Source organism: Phoenix dactylifera, chromosome 6 (genome assembly GCF_051530095.1).
Source record: "Phoenix dactylifera cultivar Ajwa chromosome 6, Ajwa_hap1_PhDact_Kaust_v1.1, whole genome shotgun sequence".
NCBI classification, from domain to species: domain Eukaryota; kingdom Viridiplantae; phylum Streptophyta; class Magnoliopsida; order Arecales; family Arecaceae; genus Phoenix; species Phoenix dactylifera.
The window spans coordinates 35,737,721-35,760,629 of NC_143195.1; the positions used below are offsets into that span (position 1 = coordinate 35,737,721).

The window sequence follows — 22,909 nt, forward strand, 5'->3', positions numbered from 1 at the left end:
AGCTCGAGAGCGGAAGAGCTCCATCACTTAGGATGAGCTCGAGCTTGCTGATGGATTTGGGTGCTATAATTACATTTGTGGGGTGGTCCATTTTTCCACCAACGGTCCGCATCAAACGTTCCTTATTCTTTATACTTTTTTTACTTTTCTGCAACCTGACGGTATGTACTCACCTTAGAATTATGTAGAATGGGTAGCCGTTTTTATTAAAAAAAAAAGCAATTATAATTTAAGATGCGATCCAACGAGTGACAACCGTTCTTCAAAGGTACGGCCTCGAAGCCCGATGGTTTTGGCTTTCCGAGGAACGAAACAAGTACCACCTGGAAGAAAAAAAAAGAAAAAAAAAAAGGTTACCGTTACCTACACGGCAGGAGACGTCAGCACCGTAAGCCGTTTGTCCCAGTGCCGCGGGACGTGACGGCAGTTCAAACGGCTCTCCGCGGTGCCACGGCTCTCACGCCCGACCCAACCGACCTATAAATACCTCCCGATTCATCCATCCATCCACGACTGGAAAAAAAAGAAATCTCCGCGTCTCTTCAAACCTCGATCCTTTTCTGTTCCTTCATTGCTAAGCCATTAGGGTTTCCGAGTCGACAGCCATGTCGGTGAGCACTGGTTCTCTCGCCTTGATTTCGGTTTTCTTTAGGCCTGGAAAGGATATTTGTGGACTTTTGGACTCTGCTGTTGTTTTGTCTTCTTCCTTCTTGGCATTGCTTGATTTTTTTTCCTTTTTTTGAGGAAATATGGTCTGCCTCTGTTGTGATTATTTGATACAAGAATCTGTTTGATTCATGAAAGTATAAATGGCTATTTGATTTGATTTGGAATGGGCTGGTTATGAAATTCCGGGGTCTGGTTCAGATTTGTTGATTATGTTTCTTCGATTTTATCTTTTACTCGAGGAATTAAAGATTGATGCAGGAAACTGAAACTTTATAGTAACTGAAGCGTGCGATCTATGTGATTAGATTTTGTGGTGTGCGATTGTTATAATTGTCGCAGCTTATTGTGTTTATGATATGGTTCAAATATAAAATTTAAATTTTAAGAATTGCATTAGAAGTAATTCTTGGTCCGGTTGGCAGAGCTGTATATAGGTACAGGAGTGGCCATGAGTACTGCAGTTTAGAAATGATGCTGCTTCTTGGGATGAAGTTATATGGATGTGTTTTAGTATTCGCTCATCTAAAAGTTCATGTATGGGTACAGGAGTGGCCATGATTGGTTCTTTTGGCATGTAAATGCTTTAATTTTTTCTTTAAATCACACTTATTAGCTGGGTCTTATTTCTACATGTTTCTGATTGTGTGAACACAGGAGATTTACTCTTTAAAATTTTCTCTTGATATGGGGACCAGGAGACTTACTTTTGGTCACCCATGTTTTGTAGAAACTTAAAGGACAACTATTCCTCGGTTACCTAGCATATCAAATGTTCACCGATTCTCATTTGGTGCATTTATAAAAAAAATCCATGTGGAGTACCATGTATGAATACATCATTAATCAGTTTAATCAGGCATCTTCAATGCAGTTGCACTGTGTATATTACAAATATATTTCAACAATCTGGTGAGTAATGAGCATACCTGCTGGTAGATCACTTCTTTGTGGTTTGTTTAAAGCGATGTATTGTTTGAGGAAGGTAGACTCAATTATACTCTAAATTTCACTTATGCCAAATAAACCTCTACATCTTGATCTCTTGAGTTGAAAATAAGTTTTATGGCATAGAATATGTGGATTTGTGTGTTTTGATTTGATACATGGAATTGAAAGCAAATACTAAGCCCTTAGTTTCAGAAGATATGGAAGAATGATTGAAAACGTTATGGACAAAAGATATCCTTGCAGTCAATTTTATGAATGATGTTAGATTTAGCATATGCATCCATTCATCCATAGTGAGTGATATAATTGGATCTTGGGTTGTGCCTCAGAATCGAATAGATTTCATGTTGTGTTGAGATAATAGGGCTCTAAGGATTGGTGAAAGAAAACTTTTATTTTGGGCTGCTACCTGTATTCATGTGTTTTTATACATCCATCTTATTATGCAATATCTTGCTAGACCTCATGTTCCGGCAAGACTTTATACTTAATTGCTTGCCTGGTATGCTGATAGACATTTGAACTACAAAGTGTTAGACCATGGTTTCCCAGATATCAACAAGGATATGGCTGTAATGCACGGTTAGAAGATATCATTTCATTCTTGATGACTTTAAGACCATAGCATGGGTAAGACGATTACATAGTAAGTTAAGAAATCAGGATTCGGTCAATCGGTGAAAGGCAGAAGTTCTTGCTTCGGAAAATAAATAAGAAAGTCTTTGTTTCATATGAGAAACTCATCTCAGCATATTTCTCCTCTTAGTCTGTAGTAATGAACATGGGACTTTGAAATATACATCCAGTTGTTTCATTGGGTGACATATTTCCTGAGACCATGGTTACTGTCACAGGCAAGACATATTATATGATGGCTAGTCATATCGAGACCTTCAAAATGATTTGCATGACATGAAGGAAAAGATGCTGTTGTTGAAAATTGAATCAAAGCATGACATTTGAAGGGAAAGAATGCCTGTAAAATCATTGAAGATATTCCAGAGGTTTAGACATCTTAATTTTAAAGAAAAACTTCAGACTTCGAGATCTGTTAATTCTAAGTTAATAGACATAATTAGAAGTAATAAAGGTGACGTGAATTTGCTTTAAAATTTTCTTACATAATCAAGATCACTCATTACATAACTATAACTGATCTATAAGTGAATAATTAAGTACTCAACCAAAGTTATGACTTATGAATGACCATAACACTACCATTCCTTTCATTACCAATTAGAGCCTATATGTTCAACAAAAGAGCTGAATTCTGTAAGTCAACATACACTTATAAAGTCATAACATTTATAACTTTCTATAGTTAAATATTTTAGAAGTTAAACAAAGTTCCAAATGACCATAATACTGTAATTCCTTATTCCTTCATTACCAATTATGGACAATATATTTTTTACCAGAAGAGCTGGATTCTATATGTCAAAAACACTAATACTCTCGTCTAGCTACCACAAGCATGTTAGCCAATACAGTAACAATGTCTAATTTCAATTTTTTAGCTTCATACAGAAAGAAGGGGTAAAAACAGAGAGAAAACTAGTTCTAGACATGTTATAACACCCTCGGAATCTCACTTTAAATTAGACGGGGGAAGTTGTTGGGTTAGTGAATGGTGTGAGGAGCTGACTGGTTTGCTTCCCATGGAGTTGTTCAAGGGATCACGATCCCATCATTCTCCCATGTTTCTTCTCACTGGAGAGAGAAGGGAAAGATGGATAAGCCTTATGGACTTCAGAAAGAGATAAGCACCGCTAAATTTTAAAACATGCAATTGAAAAGTAACATGTGGCACAATATAAAAGGTAGGTCAGACAATGAAGGGTTGTTGCAGCCTCAATCCAACAAATGATTTACTCGAGAAGTCTATCTAAGATAGTAGCTTCAAAGATATAAGCATGAAAATATACATTCTCTTAAAAGGCTCTACTATAGTACTATTTTTGGAGGAGAATTATGGTGGGCCAACACAGTCCAGTTGGAAGGTTGTATTGTTGATAACACTATTACTCGTTGTGCCTCAGGTTTAGTGTGAGCAAGGTGTCATGTGGGATCTAACAGTACACGTGGATATTAAGGTGAGAGATGGATGGGTGTGATTGATCCACTCAATGGAAAATTTAAGTTTCAGTCCATGTTTTATAGGAAATTTATCATGTAGGACTTGTTGATGCAAATATTTGCTCTTAATCCCTTGATGAAAATTTATTTTTAGTCCGACTGGTGTATAAAACAAGAAATTAGTTGTATAAAATAGATGTAACTATCTATACTAGAAAAGATAGATATAAGGGATAAATATGAATAAGATGTCCATCATAAACTAAATTCAAACAAAATACACATATCACATGCAACATCCATACCCAACCCATATAACACAACAGGGATGCTCTTATAGTTCATCCAGAGTGACGCTCGTAATCACAGTTAGTCATTGCCTAAACCTAGAGATCATAATGGCTTAATTATGGAATGTCTTCAGGAACTACGCACTACCTTAATTCTTAGATCTATAGGATTGCTTGAGGAGAAATTACAATGAATTGATTATCATGTTATATGTTTGGAAGCTGGAGTTTCTGGAAAAAGGAACAGTGAATTGATCATCATGTCTAAGTTGTGAGACACTGCATTTTTTATCATGATGTGCAAATCCTAGAGCATATATTGATTAGAATAAGAAAAACGAAGAGAACAGTCTCGCATGTTGTCTCATGTCATAGGAAAGATGACAGCACATTTAATTTATATGTTAGAATTAGGAGAACCATAAGTAACAGTCGCTACTTTCTATTGGTGGCATCATATTATAATGAGATAGTGTCGTATTTAATTTTAGGTTTCATCAACAAGATGTGTGTCATTTTTTTCCCCTTCTCTCCCCACTTCTTTTGCGACTTAGTTGACAACCCTGTCACCTTAAGGTTGTCATGAAATAGAAAAAACCCATCCTGTGTCTGAATAGTCGGACAGTTCCAATTAGATAGATTTAATCAACTATAGTGAACACCCCCCCCCCCCCCCCCCTTCCCTTTTCTTTAGTTATTGAACCATTTGTTTCAGTACTTCTAGCCTTCTAATGATGGAACAAAGTGTGATAAATAGGTGTACGCTAGAACACCCAATTGATTGGATAAACTGATACCCGTGAACCTTGTCAGTATATTTTTTTGGAAGGTTGAATTTCATTCTGACGCTCTGTTGCCATTAAATCATAATGTAGCTTATTGTAGAAATACAGGGCTGTGTTTGTGAGTCTTATTTCCTCAATTATTTGCTTTAGTTTGTCCAAATTCCAGCCACATCTTTTTCTCTGTTAGATTCTATCTTGATTGTGCATGGATTATATTGATCAGTCCTATAACTTTATTTCAGAAAGTTGACACTTTTGTTTTCCCCTGGAAGTGCTTGTTGTGGAGTTTTCTTTCATCTTGTTGTCTGAAGTACTGATCCAGTTTATCAACCTCATGGCACCTTCTATTTAGGAAGTCTGATTATCATCTTATAAAGCTTACTATTCATCTCTGTGATGCAGTGAATGCTGAACTCTGCAGGCAACTTTTAGTTTACTCAGAAGTAACTTCATCAGAATTTGGCCTTGCATTTTCTTTTTTTTTTCTTTTTTTTTTTTTTTGCTTAAGCGGGCTTTTCATACATCACGGGTACGAATACACCCTAAAGAGTCAGAATACAAAATGTCCCGAAGAGCTCCGGGCATCTCTCTCTCCCCAGCCCATAGGGTGCCTCCAGAGTGGCTCGCAACAAACGCGGCCACCCAATCGGCCGCCCCATTGGCCTCACGATATACATGCATAGCCTGTAGCGTAACACCCTCCCTCACCATCATCCAAATGTCACGAAGCAAAGGATGAGCATCTCCGTGACCGACCGGGCCCCTACGAATCCAGCTAATCACCGTAGCCGAGTCGCCCTCCAGAAGGACCGAACTCGCCCGAAGAACTCGCCGCACATAGGACAAGCCCATCCAGGCCGCTCGCAACTCTGCCCCTGGGACAGAGATATCAAAAATCTGACGGCCCCCTGCTGCCACCACATCCGACCTCGGGCCCCTAACAACAAAACCGGCCCCTCCCCTCCTACCACCGTCCAAGACTGAACCATCAAAATTGACCTTGAGGAAACTCGAGGGTGGGGGCTCCCAGGTAAAGAATACCCTGTATGGAGCTGCCGAAGCACTATGGGATCCCCAGATGTCCCGAGCTATCAAAGGTCTATGAGCTGGCTCTGCCTGGATAATCTCTGTCGCCTGAGCACAGGCCCGCTCCATCACAAAACGTAGGGACAGCCGACGCTGACAAAACACCCGGGCGTTCCTGGCCAGCCATATCTGGTACGCTGTGCAGGACGCCCTAATAGCCAATCCCCGCATCTGAGTAGAACCAGCCCAAAGCCGAACCTCCTCCAAGTAAAACTCCCTACTCCTCCAGGTATCCTCCGGGATCCCAGTCAGCCTCCAAACACCTCTCGCCCATACGCAGTGGAATAGAACATGATCCACCGACTCGTCCACCCCACAGTCCGGGCATGAGGGTGAAAGGCCCATACCGCGTCTACACAGCTCTGAGCATGTCGGCAATCGCGCCCAGGCCACCTTCCAAAGGAAAAGAGCAACCCTCTGGTGTAGCCCAAACCTCCACACCCAGCCACAATCTAGCCCCGACTGTGAACCTGGCTGAATAAGCAGAGAATGACTATTCTGTTGAGAGTATTGAAGGATTTCTATCCACCTTGTTCTCTATGTATTAGTCTTCCTTTTGGGGCTGTTTAGTTGTCTGGGACAGAATTATAAAATCTGGTTTCCTGGGTTTATGAAAAAGAGGGGGAGACTTGTTTTTCATAAAGCTCATGTTCAGGTTTTTTGACCTGCCAGTTTTTACCAACCAAGTTTATGGATAGTGACCAAACAAGCACTTTTGCTAAATTCATCTGTTTTAGATTTTGTAAACCTGTTCTTGTAAAACCTGAGACCAAACAGCATCTTTATATATGTATAGATAAATGGTATGACTGGCTGAATGTTGGAGGGTACTTGTTTATTGATATATATTATATGAATCCTTGTAGGAAATCATGAATGAATGTTGACTTTTGAATATGTAGATTCATTTGACCCAGGATTTTATTTTTATTCAATCGTTGCTCTGACTTCTACGAAACCTGAAATTAGATTTTTGTGGTTTTGCTGCTACAAATTTTTGTGAGTATACATCAATAAACATTATCAAGAAAATTTTCTGATCCCAGTTTATTTTTTTGACATTGTTGCAGGTAAGGACGGTCAAGGTCAGCAATGTTTCCTTAAGTGCATCTGAACAAGATATCAAGGAATTCTTTTCCTTTTCCGGTAACGTTGAATATGTTGAAATACAAAGGTCTGTGTTTGGATTTGCAGTCGTACTTCTATTTTCACTTTTTATTTTGATTTTCTTGGATGTGTGCACATTAATTTTGCTGTCTCTTTTACAGTGGTGATGAGTGGTCTCAGGTTGCTTATGTCACCTTTAAAGAACCACAAGGAGTAGTTACTGCAGTTCTTCTTTCGGTGCGTTCTTGTAGCTTCATGTTTGACCTTGTCATTTGCCTGTTTGTACTACATGTTCTTGGTGGAGAAATTAAAACAAATTCTGTTGTGTTACCTATATTCATATAGTTAAATGTTTGGGAAGACTTCAATGCAGAGTTTTTTCTCTCTTATTATTGCCTTTTTGTTTGATATGATGAATCCCTTATCATCTGACAGTTTGTAGCCATTTTCTTGGCGAAGTGAAAACAAATATTGTCATGTGTTACCTATATTTACACAGTTATTTGTTGCTGAAGACTTGAATTCATACTTTTTTATCTTTAATGTATACTGGTCTATCTATGCTTGTCTGTGGGTGGCTGCTGATTTGCTCTCAACCTTGACTTAGTTTATGTAACATGTATCTGGCATGCATATTTGCCTATTTTTTGTTCGGGCGATGTTATTTGGTCCAAAAAAGAAAACGATAGGTGCACAAATTAAATATTCTTCTTTAGATGCATCAGAATATATAGAGTGGATCATTCTTTTGTCTTGCCTGTACCCTTCTAACTATAAAAATTCAGCTTGCATTTTTTTTTCATTGTTTTTAAAGGAAGATGAATGTCCATTCTTCAACTTGGATGCCCGAAAATTTGAACAAATTAATGACTTACAGTTTTCTTCTTAATTTTTTTCTCTTCTATATATATATATATTTACTTCTTTGGTGGTGGCATAGGGTGCAACAATAGTTGATATGTCGGTCATCATTACTCCGGCTGCAGAGTACCAACTGCCTGCTGCTGCCTCAGCTTCACCGGTGGTATATGTTACATGCTTCCAATATTTTCGTCCGTCCATATTGAGATGATCTGGCATTCTGTAATGTACTCAACCATAACTCTCAACCTTTGCAGCCAAAAGATGCTAATGCTGTTGATGGTGCTGAATCTGCTGTTCGAAAGGCTGAAGACGTTGTCAGCACCATGCTCGCCAAAGGCTTCATCTTAGGCAAAGATGCTCTGAACAAAGCAAAGGCTTTTGATGAGAAACACCAGGTCACATCTACAGCGAGTGCCAAAGTGTCGTCCCTTGACAAGAAGATTGGGCTGAGCGAGAAAATCAGCATGGGAACTGCTGCCGTCAGTGAAAAGGTCAGGGAAATGGATCAGAAATTTCAGGTCTTTGAGAAGACAAAGTCGGCCTTTGCCGCTGCCGAGCAGAAGGTCAGCACTGCTGGGTCAGCCATCATGAAGAACAGGTATGTTTTCACCGGGGCATCATGGGTGACTGGTGCCTTCAACAGGGTAGCCAAGGCTGCAAGTGATGTGGGATCGAAGACGAAGGAGAAAGTTGCTGCTGAGCAGGAACACGAGGGTTTGGAGAATGACTTTGAGAAGGTTCATCTCTCCGAGACTCCCACAGCTGCATCAGGCGACCATTCTAACAAGCCTGCACCTGCCCAAGGATTGATCCTATGAAATTTTGTGCTTAATGGAAAATGACATGGTTTGTGAATTCAGTTCTTAGCAGTGAACATAGAATCGGTATTCGAGTTGGATAATGTTGTTAAGAGCTCTTTGCTATCATTGTCAGGTCGAAGACATGTTCAAGAGTTTAGGTACAAAATTTGTTTATAAACAGATTGGAATGCACCCTCTACTGACCTCATACCCTTATCATGGATTGTCCTAAGCTACAAAATTTGTTTAATGAGACGAAGTTTGTGCATCCTTACCAAGTGGTGCACCATATTGGGCTACTAAGTACAGTGACGTCGTCGTAATCATCTATGAGAGATAGATTCCATGAACTTAATTAGATATTGGCACTTCATGTATTGGGGAGGTTATTACAAATACTTGCCGCAGTGGCCAAATGGCCAAATTTGCTCTTTATATAATCTTTTGAAGAAAAGTAAAATCCTCATACACCTGCAATTTTTACGTTCTTGTATCAACAGCCTTTGTGCGATGAAATCATATTCAAGCCTAGAAGGTCAAAATTAGAGATTGTAGAGGGTGCGAAGGGCTGCATGCCTAGATGGCAAACGATGAACTCATTAAGCAGACAATATGTACAACTTCGGCATGATTCAGCACATTTGATAGATCCAAATAGAAGCATTAAAAGCCTCGTGCCATAAAACCAAAGACCTTATCCTCAAATGGTTTTGTTTATTACACTGCAATTGGAAATCCATGTCCACTTCGAAGCCATGAACTCGCTAACTTGACGGCACCGTCTGAATCATATATTCATGAGCGTTTGTCTTTTCCCTTTTTATATTCTGTCTCCTTCGAACTCAGAACCAATACTCGTAGCGGTGGTTGCGCGTGGGGTTGGGACGTGCCTCATCTCTCATCGATTAGACTAGAAAAAGTGGCTCCGGAAAGTGATCCACTTGGTCACTTTGTTCTGATCCATTTGCAAAAATTTAGCATCTCGGTCGCGACAATGTAACGACCAAACAAAAGGGAAATCACGTACGCCAAAGTCCCTTTTTTAACGAGCATGGAGAGATATCTGAATACACAGAGCCTCCTCGCTGGCGCCTAGCCAAAAGTGCAGTGGAGTTGAACAAACGTTCGTTAAGATGAGAGTGATGGGGCTCCTCTATCCGTTGGATTAGCTGTATGTGCCATTGTCAAAAAATGGATGGCCATCAAATAAAACACTCTACAAGCTATGGATGAAGCATATTATTATTATTTTTTTTTGGTACATCGGCAACTTATACTAATCTTGCGTAAACACTGCCATCTGAATCAAAGGACAAAATATTCCATAGAGATGGAGAAACAGATACAAAGCAAATTCATAAAATATCTCTAAAATAATGAGCAGTAAATGAGGAGATCCAATTAGCAGCTCTGTTCGCCTTCCAAAATATATGCACAACCTAAAAAACATCACACTCTCTTATTCTCCATCGAATGTCTTCTAAAAGCAGGTGGTCGAGCACCCCGACCTCTCGTGTAAAATCTACTCAATCATCTTCACTGAATATCCCTCCAAAATAATACTCTGAGCCTCCAAAGCATATTATTTGATGGCCATCATCGTTATATATCTGTCAATCTTCTAACAGCCATCTATAGATTGATGGCATTTTGCAGTACATGGATCGCTGCTAAAGGATCCCAAATTAGTGAACTACCACCATAACTCTTAGTTAAAAGAGGATCCTTGAAAATGATTTTTGTATCAGCCAATTGCTCTTGTTTTATTTTCTACCCTCTTCATCTCTTCCCTTTTGTTTCTTTCTAAAACGAGGAAGCTGCCTATTTTAGGATAAGACCAAGTGATCATGTTTTATTCGGAATAAAATATAAAATGCTGACCCATTTATTTATTTAAAGCGAACACTGACGTGAAAGTGGGTGGTTTCCTTGCGGTGGCGACCACAAAGGCACCAAGAGAGCGACAAACTTAAATTCAACAAAGAGGCCCCCCCCGAGCGGCAATATTAGCTCGGAGGACATTTCATCTGGAATTTTGAAATTGCTATGACAGTCTTTAGTAATATCATGCTTTCAGCTTATCATCTTGATGAGGAAGGCTGCATGTGAACCAGATGCCATGAGGTCCACCGTAGATCTAAGATGAAATTACTCCATTTTTTCTTTTTTTTTTGTTGCTATTACATTAATAATATCATTCTAAATTTACGATGAATTTGGTCCACTTAATAATTTTATTCTTCTTTTTGATCAACCAATGTGGCGTAATCTTTTTGGATCCTATATTTCTATGGCCTCCACACTTTCTCCACAACCCCTCATCATCCTTGACTATTACACTCACAATTCTTGCATCACCATGCTCCGCTTGTTCATTGTTTCACATCAGCTTTTAATATTTCGCATTATTTCAACAATCTAACACTATAATCTCCAGCTGATTTGAGCCACTTACCGGTCGCATTTTGCAAATAATCTCTCTTAAACCCCTTAAACCCCTGTAGTTAAAAATCTAGAAAAAGGACGTGGAGGACGAATTGCACTTCGCCCACCATGGTTACAAACTAAGTTAAATCTATATTTATGAAAGCCAAAGTTTTCCGGTGCATGTATCATGAATCCAAACTTTTAATAGTACATGGGGTGAAGACAACTATTAGCAAAAGATTCGCCAAGACAACTATTAGTTGTCTTCCTTTAAGAAGCGTGCTGCCTGCCATTATTATTCCAATTTGTTTAGTGCTTAAGCAACGGACTAACCGACCAAATCCCATCACCCACCACGCATGCAGCTGGATAGTAACGAGCCGTAGGTTGCTCCGGCGGCACTCCGGAACCGGTCGCCGGCTCCCACGCGTGCGAGCCGAGCCACCCGTGCGCTTACATAGATGCACGCCAGCTGTCACCCCTACGGATTCGAATAATTAGATGGATCCCAGTACCTGCGGCACATTTTTTTACTAAGCAAGACCCTAACGGAACTAAAATCAATATTATTTAAACTGAAAAATGGAATTAAAAAATATGTTACGGAAAAAAAGGGATCCACGCCTCCTCGGCGGCATATCTTTATTTTTTTTTAAAAAAAAAAGCAAAAATTTCATATCGACGGTAAATTAATCCACCATCCATCCTTCTCCGGCCGGTCCCCGCGGAAGCGAAGCCAGGGATATTCACGTGCGGAGCCCCCGGCCGACCGCCGTCGCACGTGCGAGGCCATCGCGGGGCCGTTCCTAGAATAGCTTCCGGTGCCGGAGTTTTCTCGCCTCCTTCAGTCCCCGATGGCTCCGAATCGCCGTTACGCCGCCGCCGCCGCCGATTCCCACCCCGATATTTCGCCCGATCTCCGTCGCCGATCCCGCTACAAAAACGACAACGAATTTTAAAAAAGTTAGCCGGAAAAAAAAGGTATCCGATCGGAAGGTTCTGGGAGTTGGCATTGTACCGTTCTGGAACAGAAGATGGGCGTCGCCGCCGAGTTTTTCCAATTCTGGAAAGAAAGAGGCAAAAGAGGTGAGAAAATGGGCAGATGGAGAGAACAAAAAAGAGATCTTGTCGGTGGATAGAGCTGAACCGAACCATTCGGAGAGGGGTCGTGGGAGATGAGGTAGAGGAGGAGCAAGCAAAGAACGGTGAGGACCGGGATGAGGTGGATGGATCTCTCCATCCTCGAGCTCGATCGGATCAGCTTCTCCACTTTGATATCCTCCTCCTCCCCCGCCACCGCCGCCGCCGCCCCAACTCCGGCGCTGCTCTTCCGCCTCTCTTCCCTCTCCCCTCCGTCACTGTTCCCGTTCACCTGGAGCTTGGCCCCCGGCGCCCCGAGCGATTGCCGCTGCATGCTGTTATCCCGCGAGAGAGATCGAAAGAGAGGAAGAGAGGAAAAGGGGTTGGTGCTCTGTGCGTAACGAAGCGAAATAAAATTCCTTTTTAGTATTTCTTCTCTTATATAGAATGAAATGCGAAATAAGACGGCAAGCTTATCTCGGGAACATAAAACGGAAAGTTTTCAAAGGACGAGATTTACTTAGCTGGAATTTTAGGTTTGGTTATTTAATTAATCACAAGTTTTAATATTCGATATTTATTTTGGGGAATGGGTGTTAATTTGGGCGACGATTGACTGGGTTCCGTCGAGGTCAGCCCCGCGTAGAAGGTTCGGTTGGACTCGGAGAGGACGCGGACGGCATAACAGTTTCTTTGGCTTCGAAGGGAGCCATTGATCGGCGGATGGACGGCTGTGATGACGTGTTGGATGTGGTAATCAGTCACGGTATCGCGTACTCCGAAAGGAGTAGGAACATGTGATCGCTGCGATTAGTTACGCTGCGGCAAAAGAGCGATTCAGCGGAGCGTGGGGGAGCTTGGAAACGTGTGGGACCCACTTATATAATGTGACGTGACGCTCTCCGAATCTTCGGTGGACTTGTCGTGTACGCATCCGGGAGGTACTACAAGTGGACGTCCAAGGGTATAATTCTACTCCACTGACCACTGCTAGAAAAGTTATCCCTTTTAATTACTTTTCGCCTCTTACACTTGATCTATATTTCTAAAGATATCAAACAAAAATCAGCAAAAAAAAAAAGAATCACCTTTTTTTTTTTTTTCCTTACAACAAAAACTCATCAAATAACAAAGAAAACATTAATCATCAATAAACAATTCAAAGAAATACTAAATGGTAAGAGAATAAACTAAAATAATGAAGCACATCTAAGAAATCTATAACACAAGCCAGCAATCTTACTAGGCTTTGTTTAGGGCCCGCTCTTTAGAGGATAAAAAACTTATCTAGCAATCTATATTTTTTTGAATAGATATTTTTTAAGCAATATTTAAATAGAAAAATAATTTACTTGTGTTCTTTATACAATATAAAATAGCTCCAAAATCTATAGCTCGTATTCTCTTGCATTACTACTTTTCTAGATAAGTTGCTAAGATATATCTATATTTTTTATAATACTATTTATTATATAAATATTAGATTATATTATATGTAAACAATATATATATAATATATTATATTATATATTTTATAATAATATATTATATTATATTATATTATATTATTATAGAGTTAGGAGTATTTTAGGAACAAATAAACGTTATTTTTTCCGCTGGTGGAAAAATAACTTAGTCGCCTACATAAGCATGAGTATATGGGTAAGTTGGTCAATGAAAAAGTTGACCAACCTTCCCATAAAATTTATCCACCAAAAAATGGGTTAAAGTCAAATTCAACCAACAGAAGCTCAAAAAAATCATTTTTAAAAATAGGCACATAAGATCCTACTAAACCAAAGAAAAACCATGCAATTTATGACATTAGAAACCACACTAAGATCCAACCAGAGCAAAAAATCTGAACAAAAGAAGCTAAAAACCCATAACAAGAAATCCTTGGTATCCAGCCCAATCAACCATTTTTATCAACTAAAAATACAAAATTTAATGAATTGGGACCATGTTGGGATAGCAAACAAATGGCGAATCTTCCTCTGGTGCCAATCCCACACGAGGAAGAACTTGATCTTTGCCTAGGGCTAGCGAGCAACGAAGAGGAGAGAGAGGTAGAGGCTCGAGAGAAGGAACCAGAAGACAACAAGGTGAGCATAGAAGTCAAAGGCCTAAAAGGTCGAGAGACGTAAAGATCGGTGAAGTCAATGAAAGAGTTGAGTGCAGGGGTTGCAAGGGCATGGATACAATACCAGGCACGCAATATATTTATATTTATATTTTAAAAAAAACAAGAATTGAAATAGAATTTCTATTATTTATTTTTAAAATAAAAAATGAAAATGATGCCAAATGGTATTATCTTAATGTGAGATTTTCTTATTGTAATAAAATATGTCGCTTGAGCAACTTATACAATATATTATTCAGCTAATTTTAATAAAATTCTAGGAGGTCATGAGTACTACTAGCTTTTTTTCTTTGTGGGAAAAAAGGGATACCAAAGTAGATAGATGAAAGGTACTGGATCAGCACAGGGCCATTATAGGTAAAGGATCCCAGTGTTTCTTGATATGAATCAAGCCTATGGCAATTGTAATAATGGAGTATTAATTATGCCTGGGCTAAACTAGTAGGTGGATCAAGTCATTCTCATCATTTAGAATTTTCTGCGCATGCCCCTTTCTCATGATGTTTTTTCAGTAGTAGCTAGGATTTGAATCATGTACCTTATTCTACACAACTTGATAATATTTGAATTGTAGAGGTTGAATGAACTTGAGAAGGTCGACACAATCAAAAGAATTTGGCTGAAAAAGGGGTGAGGGTGGCACTCAAATCCAATCTCTCTGTATCCAACACTCAATAACTTTATCAATTAAGCTAGTTCTATATCAAAAGAGCAAGTTGACTTGCTTCAACTCTCGTTGTAGCAATTTTTTTTCCCCATGCTATTCTGCACATAGTTTTACAAGCCTGTAATCCCTTTTGGCATCTCCAGTCTTTACACCCTATATATAATAAATCTTTGATGTAATATAAACACACTTCGTTTAGTTTTTCTTCAGCTCCAGGATAGAAACAAGAGAAGCAAATTAAAAAGACGAGTATATCTGCAACTAATATAAATAATAAAAAATTAATCAAATAAGAGTCACATCCAATTATTCTTCCTTCAGATGTAATTTAGTTGGCACCATTTTTTCCCAAAAATGTCAGCGGAATTGGAGTGTAAGTATATTAAAAAAAACGATTCATGGCATTTCAAAATGGTAATTTTCAATTTGTTCACACTAAATGCTACAATGACCCTAACATATCTGTTCAATTTAATGTATGAGTAATGCTCATATAGTTTTTACCATCTGTGATTCAATTGGCTGACCTATGAATGAAAATGACTAAATGAGCCTAATAGCCCGTGAGTTGCTTGAGCTTGAGTTGAATCAAAACTCAACTCAGCTCGATTGTTATCGAGCTAGAATAGAGCTCAAGTAGTTCGAACAGCTTTTCCCATCGAGCTTAACTAGCAAAATATTTGCAAACCTAGTATAGTATATATATATATATATATATATATATATATATATATATATATATATATATATATATATATATATATATATATATATATATATATATATATATATATATATATATATATATATATATATATATATATATATGTAATAATATAATATTTTAATTATAATATATATATTATTTATTTAATATTTTAAAAATATAATATTTATATTTTTTATTTTGACTTAACTTTTAATTTTTAACTATATTTTTTAATTATGGCTAAGGCTTGAATTTGAGCTTGAACTCGAGTCTGGCTTAGTTGATATTCGAGCTTGATTATCCCTAAACTTAATGGGAGTTTTTTTTAATTTTTACTTGCTCTCGCGCCATAATCAAACGACAATGAATAAGTGGCTTGTGGGAATGACGTGATAGGATAGGGATGGCTATATTGTTGGGAGCGAACTTCAGGCTAACATGAAGCTTATGTTTTGGAATAAAAAATAATTCTGAACCAGCTTTGTCTAAATCGAGTTTGTATTGAGCATTGCTTCTTTTTTTTTTATATCAAACTCGAGTTTGTGCTTGGATACTGAGACTTTATTGATTTCAAATAGAATTTTGAGTCTGAGTACTTTGACTTCTGAAATCTCGACTCCAGACTTCAGCTTATATCATCCAAATGTTAAGTGGGAGAACCCAAATTAATTATAAAAAAAAAAGACAGAGAATCAATCAGCCCCTAGTAATTTGCATGACAAGCCTGGAGCGCATCAGGACCGATTGGGATGATTTCCACCTCGGCAGAACATTCGTCCCAGTTTGCTCTTTCCTGTTTGATATGCACAGCCGAGCAGCTACCATCTTGGATAAGCGGATGACAGTCCATCACTCTCATCTTACGATCAGCGGTTCCCACTCAGATCGGACGGCGGAGAGCAGCCGAACTGCCGGCCGGCGCAGGTTAGCAGAGCCCAAGGGCCGCGGGGATTTCGAAGTTCTCCAGGGCGGATGACGGAGTCCGCCGACAGGGTGGCGGCGACGTGCCGTCCCGCCCACGGTTGAAGACTCTTTCTTTACTATTTTTCTTTATGTTTCTCTTTGTTCCACGGTTAAGGAGTTTGATGCCGACCGATTCCATCGTCAAAACAAGGAGGCCGAATCCCAAACCAAACCCTCCCCTTTACACGCGTTCTTTTTCTCCTTCCCTTGGATCCGATCCCTCCTCCTCCAGGCGCTCGAGACCTCGGGCTCCTCCTCCAGATCCGCCAAGAAGGGGCGCCGAGTCTCGAAAGCAGAGGAGAGGAAAACGGGATCCGAGGGGGACCTCATCAGCCTCCATGTCCACTCAAAATTCGGACGAAATCCACTGGAATTCGATCATCTAATCGCATCCCAGATTCAAAGATCCAATCTTGGTAGGTTGCAGAAGCAAATTGGATCGGTTTCTCGAAGGGAAAAAAGAATCCAGCAATCAATTCCGATTGAATGAGACAAAAAACAGGGATTCAACAGCGTGATGGAAATGTGCCGAATTCATCAGATCCGGCTCCTCTGAGAGGCGATCCGAGTGCGGGAATCGGAGGAGATCGAATACGAATACCATCCAAGATGAGCAGCGGAGGCGGTGGCAGGGAGGAGGCGGTGAAGCTGGACGACGAGCAGCTGGCGGAGCTCCGGGAGATCTTCCGGTCGTTTGACCGAAACAACGACGGCAGCCTCACCCAGCTGGAGCTCGGCTCCCTTCTCCGGTCTCTAGGTCTGAAGTCCAGCCCGGATCAGCTGGAGGCTTTGATCCAGAAGGCGGACACCAATAACAATGGACTGGTGGAGTTCTCCGAGTTCGTGGCTCTCGTCGCACCGGAGCTCCTCCGGGCCAAGTCCCCCTACACGGAGGAGCAGCTCCGGCAGCTGTTCAAGATGTTCGACCGGGACGGCAACGGCTTCATCACGGCCGCCGAGCTCGCCCACTCCATGGCCAGGCTCGGCCACGCCCTCACCGCCAAGGAGCTCACCGGCATGATCAAGGAGGCCGACACCGACGGCGATGGCCGGATCAGCTTCCCGGAGTTCTCCCAGGCCATCACCTCCGCCGCCTTCGACAATTCCTGGGCTTGATCCTTCGACTTCTTCTTCCGGTAGGCCTCCGTTCCGTCACCTCTAGATCCTTCTTGCTCTGTTTCGCTTTTCCTCTCTATGTATACATGCAAATGGAGTTGGATGGCGTTGAATGAGAATTGGAGTGAGTGAAATCCGTGAGGATGGGCATTGATGTTGAATTGTTCCCAGGTGGTATAGGGAAAAGGGTAATTTTCTTCATAATTCTTTCAGATTTCCATTTGAAAAGATCGCATCTTGTGATTTTTGCTTTTGCTTTGCAGTTTGTGAGAATTAAAAATAATCTGAAATGAAGAGAACTATAGAAAACTGTTAGTTGGTATGCAATATTTACAATGTAGTTGGTAGAAATAATGTTATAAACTAATATCATACCTAATTAAATTCCTAAGCTCTCACATTAATAGACTCTGCAGCAAGATTGGTCGTCTCGGTACCAGATTTCATATTGGTGCTGCTCTAGTATTGTGTCGGTACGATATTGTACAACATTTTTTTGCATACGGAGTATCGGTACGCCATCCGTACTGAATATTGATAACGAATCTATACTGTACAGTACGTTTCGTACTATCTAATTCGGATTGGTATAGTGTAGTATGTAATTTTGTCCCGTTGGGGCTTTTTTTTTTTCTAGAACATTGCTGCTACTGTGGGGGATTTGCCTGTGATATGGCCGAGAAATACCTTTCCTACTCTGCCTAGCCTCTTGATATGTAGATGTCATATTGGTGGCTCATTTAGTATTACAGCATCAGTTGGTTTTCTTACTCTTTGAACTACGAAACCATTCACATTACAGGTTGTCATGTGAGAGATTTGATCATTTTTGTGCAACCTGTTTTTGTACCATCCCCCGTCCTCCAAAATGGATATCAAAAGTAAACTCTCTACTTTAATTCCAGACAGGTTCATTTGTTGTGAGAAAATTTAGATAACCTGTCTTGTAACTTTGAACCATAGTGGAGATGCATGCTTTTCTTCTCTTCATATCTTTTATGGAAATGTTTTCTTTCTAGCGACATGCATATGTTAACACACTTGGTTGACATCACCAACTGACATCTGCTAGTATTGTAATGCTGCATTCAAAATTAAAAGCCTAGTCGTAGGTAATATTTGCATTTCAGTGAATGTGCAATTTATTTTAAATGGCCAAGAAATTTTGATGGATCTTTCTTTTGTAGAAGGTATAGGAAACACTCTGACACCGTGATCACGATTTTATCTGTAATTTAGGTTTATGTACTGAAGAAAAATCTTAAGCCGCATCAATCTTATGCTGGTAAAGTTTTCATTGGCACAAAAGATACTTCCATGAGGACATGGATAAAGTAACATTATTAAAAGCCCAAGCATCATTTGGACATGGTACATCTTACTTTGTCAGAAGAACCAATCTATTTGAAGTCTCACCATGAGGGATCTGTGGCTGAGGCATGCTGCATCAATGTGAATGTGAGGGATAACACCACTTCAAGACTTGAACCCTGACCTCATTCTTGAAAGCGAGAGCATCTATGCAGCATCTAGCTGTGCAATATTGTGAGGGATAAAAGCATCTTTTTGAGTAGAGGAAATAAACCATTCGCATGGAATCTCCTCCTTTTTGTGAAGTCCTGCGAGTAATTGTGACCGCGAACGGAAGGACCTGAATCCTTTAGCCTCCGACTGTGCATATTTAAAGGAGGTTTTCTTGTTTGGCTTTCAACAGTGTTTGCAAGCATGCATTCCCTTCTCTCTTTGTTTCCATGGATGACTTCTATAGTGCATAATAGTTTACAATGCTAGATTCTACTTTTTGAAATGTTTCTTCAAAAGGAGATGTATGAGTGACTTCTATAGTCGATGCGACTGTAAAATAGCTGGTCAAGCTAAGGAGATGCATGAAAAATAAGGGCGTTGCCAACTTGTTTTTCAATTGTTTCTTTATGGTTTCTCATATGCTTCATACAGGTCTCCACTATTTTTATATAACCACCTCTAATTCCTGCTTCAGAAACATAGTTTTACTTCTTTTTCACTTCCAAATGTACATAGACCTACCAATTACTGAAAGTGCGGAGTGGCAATCTTGGTCCGGACAGGATATCAAAAGGGGGTAAATTGTTCATTTTCTCTCTGAAAGCTGGAGCGAAAAAATCAGCCAACCCACCACTTACTTCTATTTTTTCTTTTTTTTGAACGGATGATTCATATAATTTTAGTACGAATATATTCAAAAAAGTCAAAATACAGCATATTTTAGAGCGCACCAGGCAGCTCGCTCTTTCCAACCCAAAGGGTGTCTATGGAGTGATTGGCTGCGTACGGAGCCACCCAATCTACAGCTCCGTTGGTCTCTCTGTAAATATGTATAGCCCGAAAGGCAACCTCACCACAGATCATGGCTCGAATGTCTCGGACCAAGGGGTGGCACTCACCCGCACCACTAACCACTTACTTTTGTTCAGGATGCATTTGGTTAGGCTGGTGAGAGATGGGACAGCTTTGAGGCTTAGTTTTCAGTCCACTGATTTTATTTTTTTTTCAATGAAATTATTATAAATTAGATTAGGAAAAACCTTAGGGAAAAGAATAAAAGAAAACTCTGGGGATTGTATTGCCGTTTTTCTCTCTTTTTTTTTTTCTTTCAAGAAGTTTGTATTGCCAAGGCAACTTCTCTATGATGTTGAGAAATCAGACTCCTTCACTCAAAGAAAAAGACAAATCAAACACCTTACATGGTGAAGCAGATATCTTGTGAAGTTTGATATGTACTCCCTTGATTTATGAAGTTCTCGACAGCAACAGAAAAGCCATAGAATTAAGAAATGAAATTATCTTTTCTTCTTAGGCATTATATTTTAAATATTATGTCTATTTAAATAGATGCTAATGTCACCATTAAAAGCATAGTAGTGAATTCTTAGAATCATGATTCAGTCTCAAATCAAACACCGAATGTTATATCATTGCCCCAGTTGAAATTTTGCTGGACGATAATCTGTAGTTGGCTTTGATTTTTTTTTTTTTTGTTTGCTTTTAAATTGATTATGGGGCACTCCGAGCGGTAGCCGATTGGCTGCACCACTTCAGGCGTGTTCTAAGTTCAAATTTTAAGTAATAATGTTCCCCATTTAATAGACAGTGCTCCAACCATTATCTTAAACTACTTCAGAAAGTTTCAAAATATACAAATCCGTACATGATTTATGATTCACGTATTAGATTTACACCCAGCAAGACACAAATTTCATCCATTAATAACACTCAAAGATTAGGATGGTAATATGCTCTCTTCATCCAATTCCTTCCATTTTTTTAACTGGCAAAAGGAAGTTTAAATTTTATTAATGCAAATACAAACGCCCACTGCTACATCTAAAAGGAATTTTCACTAATAACTAAAAGCACCCCCTGTTACCTTAGAATCTACATGAATAATAATTTAATTAGCAAAGGGATAATTAGTAGTAAATTGTCAGGAGAGGTTTTTTGTATGGATAATGCTTATGTGGTTCAGATATATTCGAGCTTGGTGTATAAATTGAGATGCATCTCAAAAGACCAAAGCTATTATGGCTGACTAGCCCATAAATGTTGTAGCTCCAAGAGCTTCAGCATCTATGGACATCTTTTGATGAAGATTCTGGGTAGAATTCTAATTCTTTACTTCTTTTTCTTTCTTCTTTCTTTCTTTTTTTTTTTTTTTGCCAGATGACATAACTTGTGGGGACTGGCCCAGGGGCCTAATATTTTGCAGCCTATGGCTTGTCAAGTGGGCCTCACCCAAAATTCTTGGCCTGGTCCCAGCCCATTTGCCGGCTAGCAAACATGCATCCAATGGTGAACAAGGCATGTTCCAAGAGCACTGGAAGACCAGAGACAGGTTAACATCAACTTGTGAAACTCACCGTAGACAAGAGTGAATACCATAGAGGTAGGTTAAGCACCCTATCAGTGGGTGCTTGCTGATGATCCAATATTATGTAAGGCATTGATGACAAGGTATAAGGAAAAAATATCTTTTATTGTCCCTTTTTTAAGAAAAACAGTGGAAAGCAGAAATCTACCATGATATTGCGTCCATAAATGAAAAGTATAGGCTGAAGACAAAATGGGAAAAAAGCAGAAAAAGACGGGGAAAAAAATATATAGGAGAGGAGAAGAAGGCAAAGGTGGGAAGCTCAAACTCAAGTAACCATGCAACCCAAAGCAGACACAGTACTCTCAACTTTTTTTTTTCTTTTTTATATATATATGGGCCAGTTTGGTAGGCTTCAACAATGGCATATTGTTCTGGCCTGCTTGGATCATCCTGATGTGGGGGGAGACGGGCTGTCATTTTTCCGAACATCGAGGGCCATCTAAACGGGTGGTAGTTGGTAGTTGGTAGTTGGTAGTTGGTACTTCCTTCCCCTGGAGGTCGTGTGTTCGAGACAATAAAAAATTTATAAAATTTTATATCCTACAATATAAATTTACTATACCATTTAAGGATCATAATTCATAGGTCTTTCGACTGTGATTCAAATAACAAGTTCTATGGATACATGCATACAAGCAAGAACAGCATAAAGAAATCATTCTTTATCTATTTAATACAAAAAGAAAAAATGAAGATGAATATGCCATTCTACTTAGCAGTGGCAATGCTTAACCATTTATTTCAAACCCATTGTATATCGGATTAGTTTATCTATTTAATAAAATGATCAGGTTCGGGATAAGATTTTTGATCCCTTCAAAAACTGGCCAGATTTGAATTGATAGCTTTTTGATCCATACGTATCTGGCTCGATTGCCACCCCTAATCCTTCTGCTAGTCCCATCCCTATGTTTTTTTTAAAAAAGAAATCAAGATTGTATTGACCCCAGGACCATGTGAAATATATTTATCTCATTTAGGAATTGGAGTAGGATGTGTATTGGCACTTCAACAACAACAAATATGTTTTCAATTTAATACTCATAATGGGCCCGTGTTAAATGCACATAGGTCTACTACATATTAAGCAAGATGATTATGGTTCATCCAAGAGAAAGTACTCACCAAAACGAATACTTATATACATATTTCGCATCGTAGTTGAAACAGTATTGCATTTTTGAAAACTTTTCTATTTAATACTTTAATTTTGTTGTATCTTGCATGCTTTTTGTTTATAAGACATGTTTAGTTGTGCCATCAGGT

The 22,909-nt window shown here is 39.4% G+C and overlaps 2 protein-coding genes and 1 pseudogene across 5 annotated transcripts; 2 read left to right on the forward strand and 1 right to left on the reverse strand.

The window, feature by feature from the left end:
• The first annotated feature begins 463 nt into the window (after positions 1 to 463).
• On the forward strand, positions 464 to 8,914 carry LOC103696757 (binding partner of ACD11 1-like). Of its 2 annotated transcripts, none has more exons than XM_008778471.6 (5): positions 464 to 611; positions 6,925 to 7,028; positions 7,123 to 7,198; positions 7,902 to 7,985; positions 8,080 to 8,914. In XM_008778471.6, the coding sequence occupies exons 1-5, from the start codon at positions 606 to 608 to the stop codon at positions 8,641 to 8,643; spliced, it is 834 nt and encodes a 277-aa protein (XP_008776693.3). In that variant the 5' UTR covers positions 464 to 605; the 3' UTR covers positions 8,644 to 8,914. The 2 variants fall into 2 exon arrangements, with proteins under 2 accessions (XP_008776693.3, XP_089779751.1); XM_089923625.1 differs by lacking the exon at positions 464 to 611 and adding an exon at positions 6,339 to 6,361.
• Positions 8,915 to 11,603: 2,689 nt separating this feature from the next.
• On the reverse strand, positions 11,604 to 12,566 carry LOC120110790 (uncharacterized). The gene is made up of 3 exons (XM_039126390.3): positions 12,205 to 12,566; positions 12,071 to 12,115; positions 11,604 to 11,986 (listed from the first exon to the last, which is right to left on the reverse strand). Exons 1-3 carry the CDS (start codon positions 12,464 to 12,466, stop codon positions 11,859 to 11,861), a joined length of 435 nt encoding a protein of 144 aa, XP_038982318.3. The 5' UTR covers positions 12,467 to 12,566; the 3' UTR covers positions 11,604 to 11,858.
• A 3,798-nt stretch (positions 12,567 to 16,364) lies between these two features.
• Positions 16,365 to 21,751, forward strand: LOC103696753 (putative calcium-binding protein CML18 pseudogene; annotated as a pseudogene). Of its 2 annotated transcripts, none has more exons than XR_015988270.2 (2): positions 16,365 to 17,753; positions 21,433 to 21,751. The product of XR_015988270.2 is annotated as a putative calcium-binding protein CML18 pseudogene, transcript variant X2 (transcript). The 2 variants fall into 2 exon arrangements; XR_015988269.2 differs by lacking the exon at positions 21,433 to 21,751 and adding an exon at positions 18,973 to 20,185.
• Positions 21,752 to 22,909: the final 1,158 nt, after the last annotated feature.

Bases quoted from the DNA above. Each gene is read 5' to 3' on its own strand.
- LOC120110790 (XM_039126390.3), bottom strand. From the start codon at position 12,466: ATGCAGCGGCAATCGCTCGGGGCGCCGGGGGCCAAGCTCCAGGTGAAC. The intron at 12,116-12,204 runs GTTCGGTTCAGC...CTTTCTTTCCAG, and splicing joins CCACGACCCCTCTCCGAATG to AATTGGAAAAACTCGGCGGC. The intron at 11,987-12,070 runs GTACAATGCCAA...TCGTTTTTGTAG, and splicing joins CCATCTTCTGTTCCAGAACG to CGGGATCGGCGACGGAGATC.
- LOC103696757 (XM_089923625.1), top strand. The intron at 7,029-7,122 runs GTCTGTGTTTGG...TCTCTTTTACAG, and splicing joins GAATATGTTGAAATACAAAG to TGGTGATGAGTGGTCTCAGG. The intron at 7,199-7,901 runs GTGCGTTCTTGT...GTGGTGGCATAG, and splicing joins TTACTGCAGTTCTTCTTTCG to GGTGCAACAATAGTTGATAT.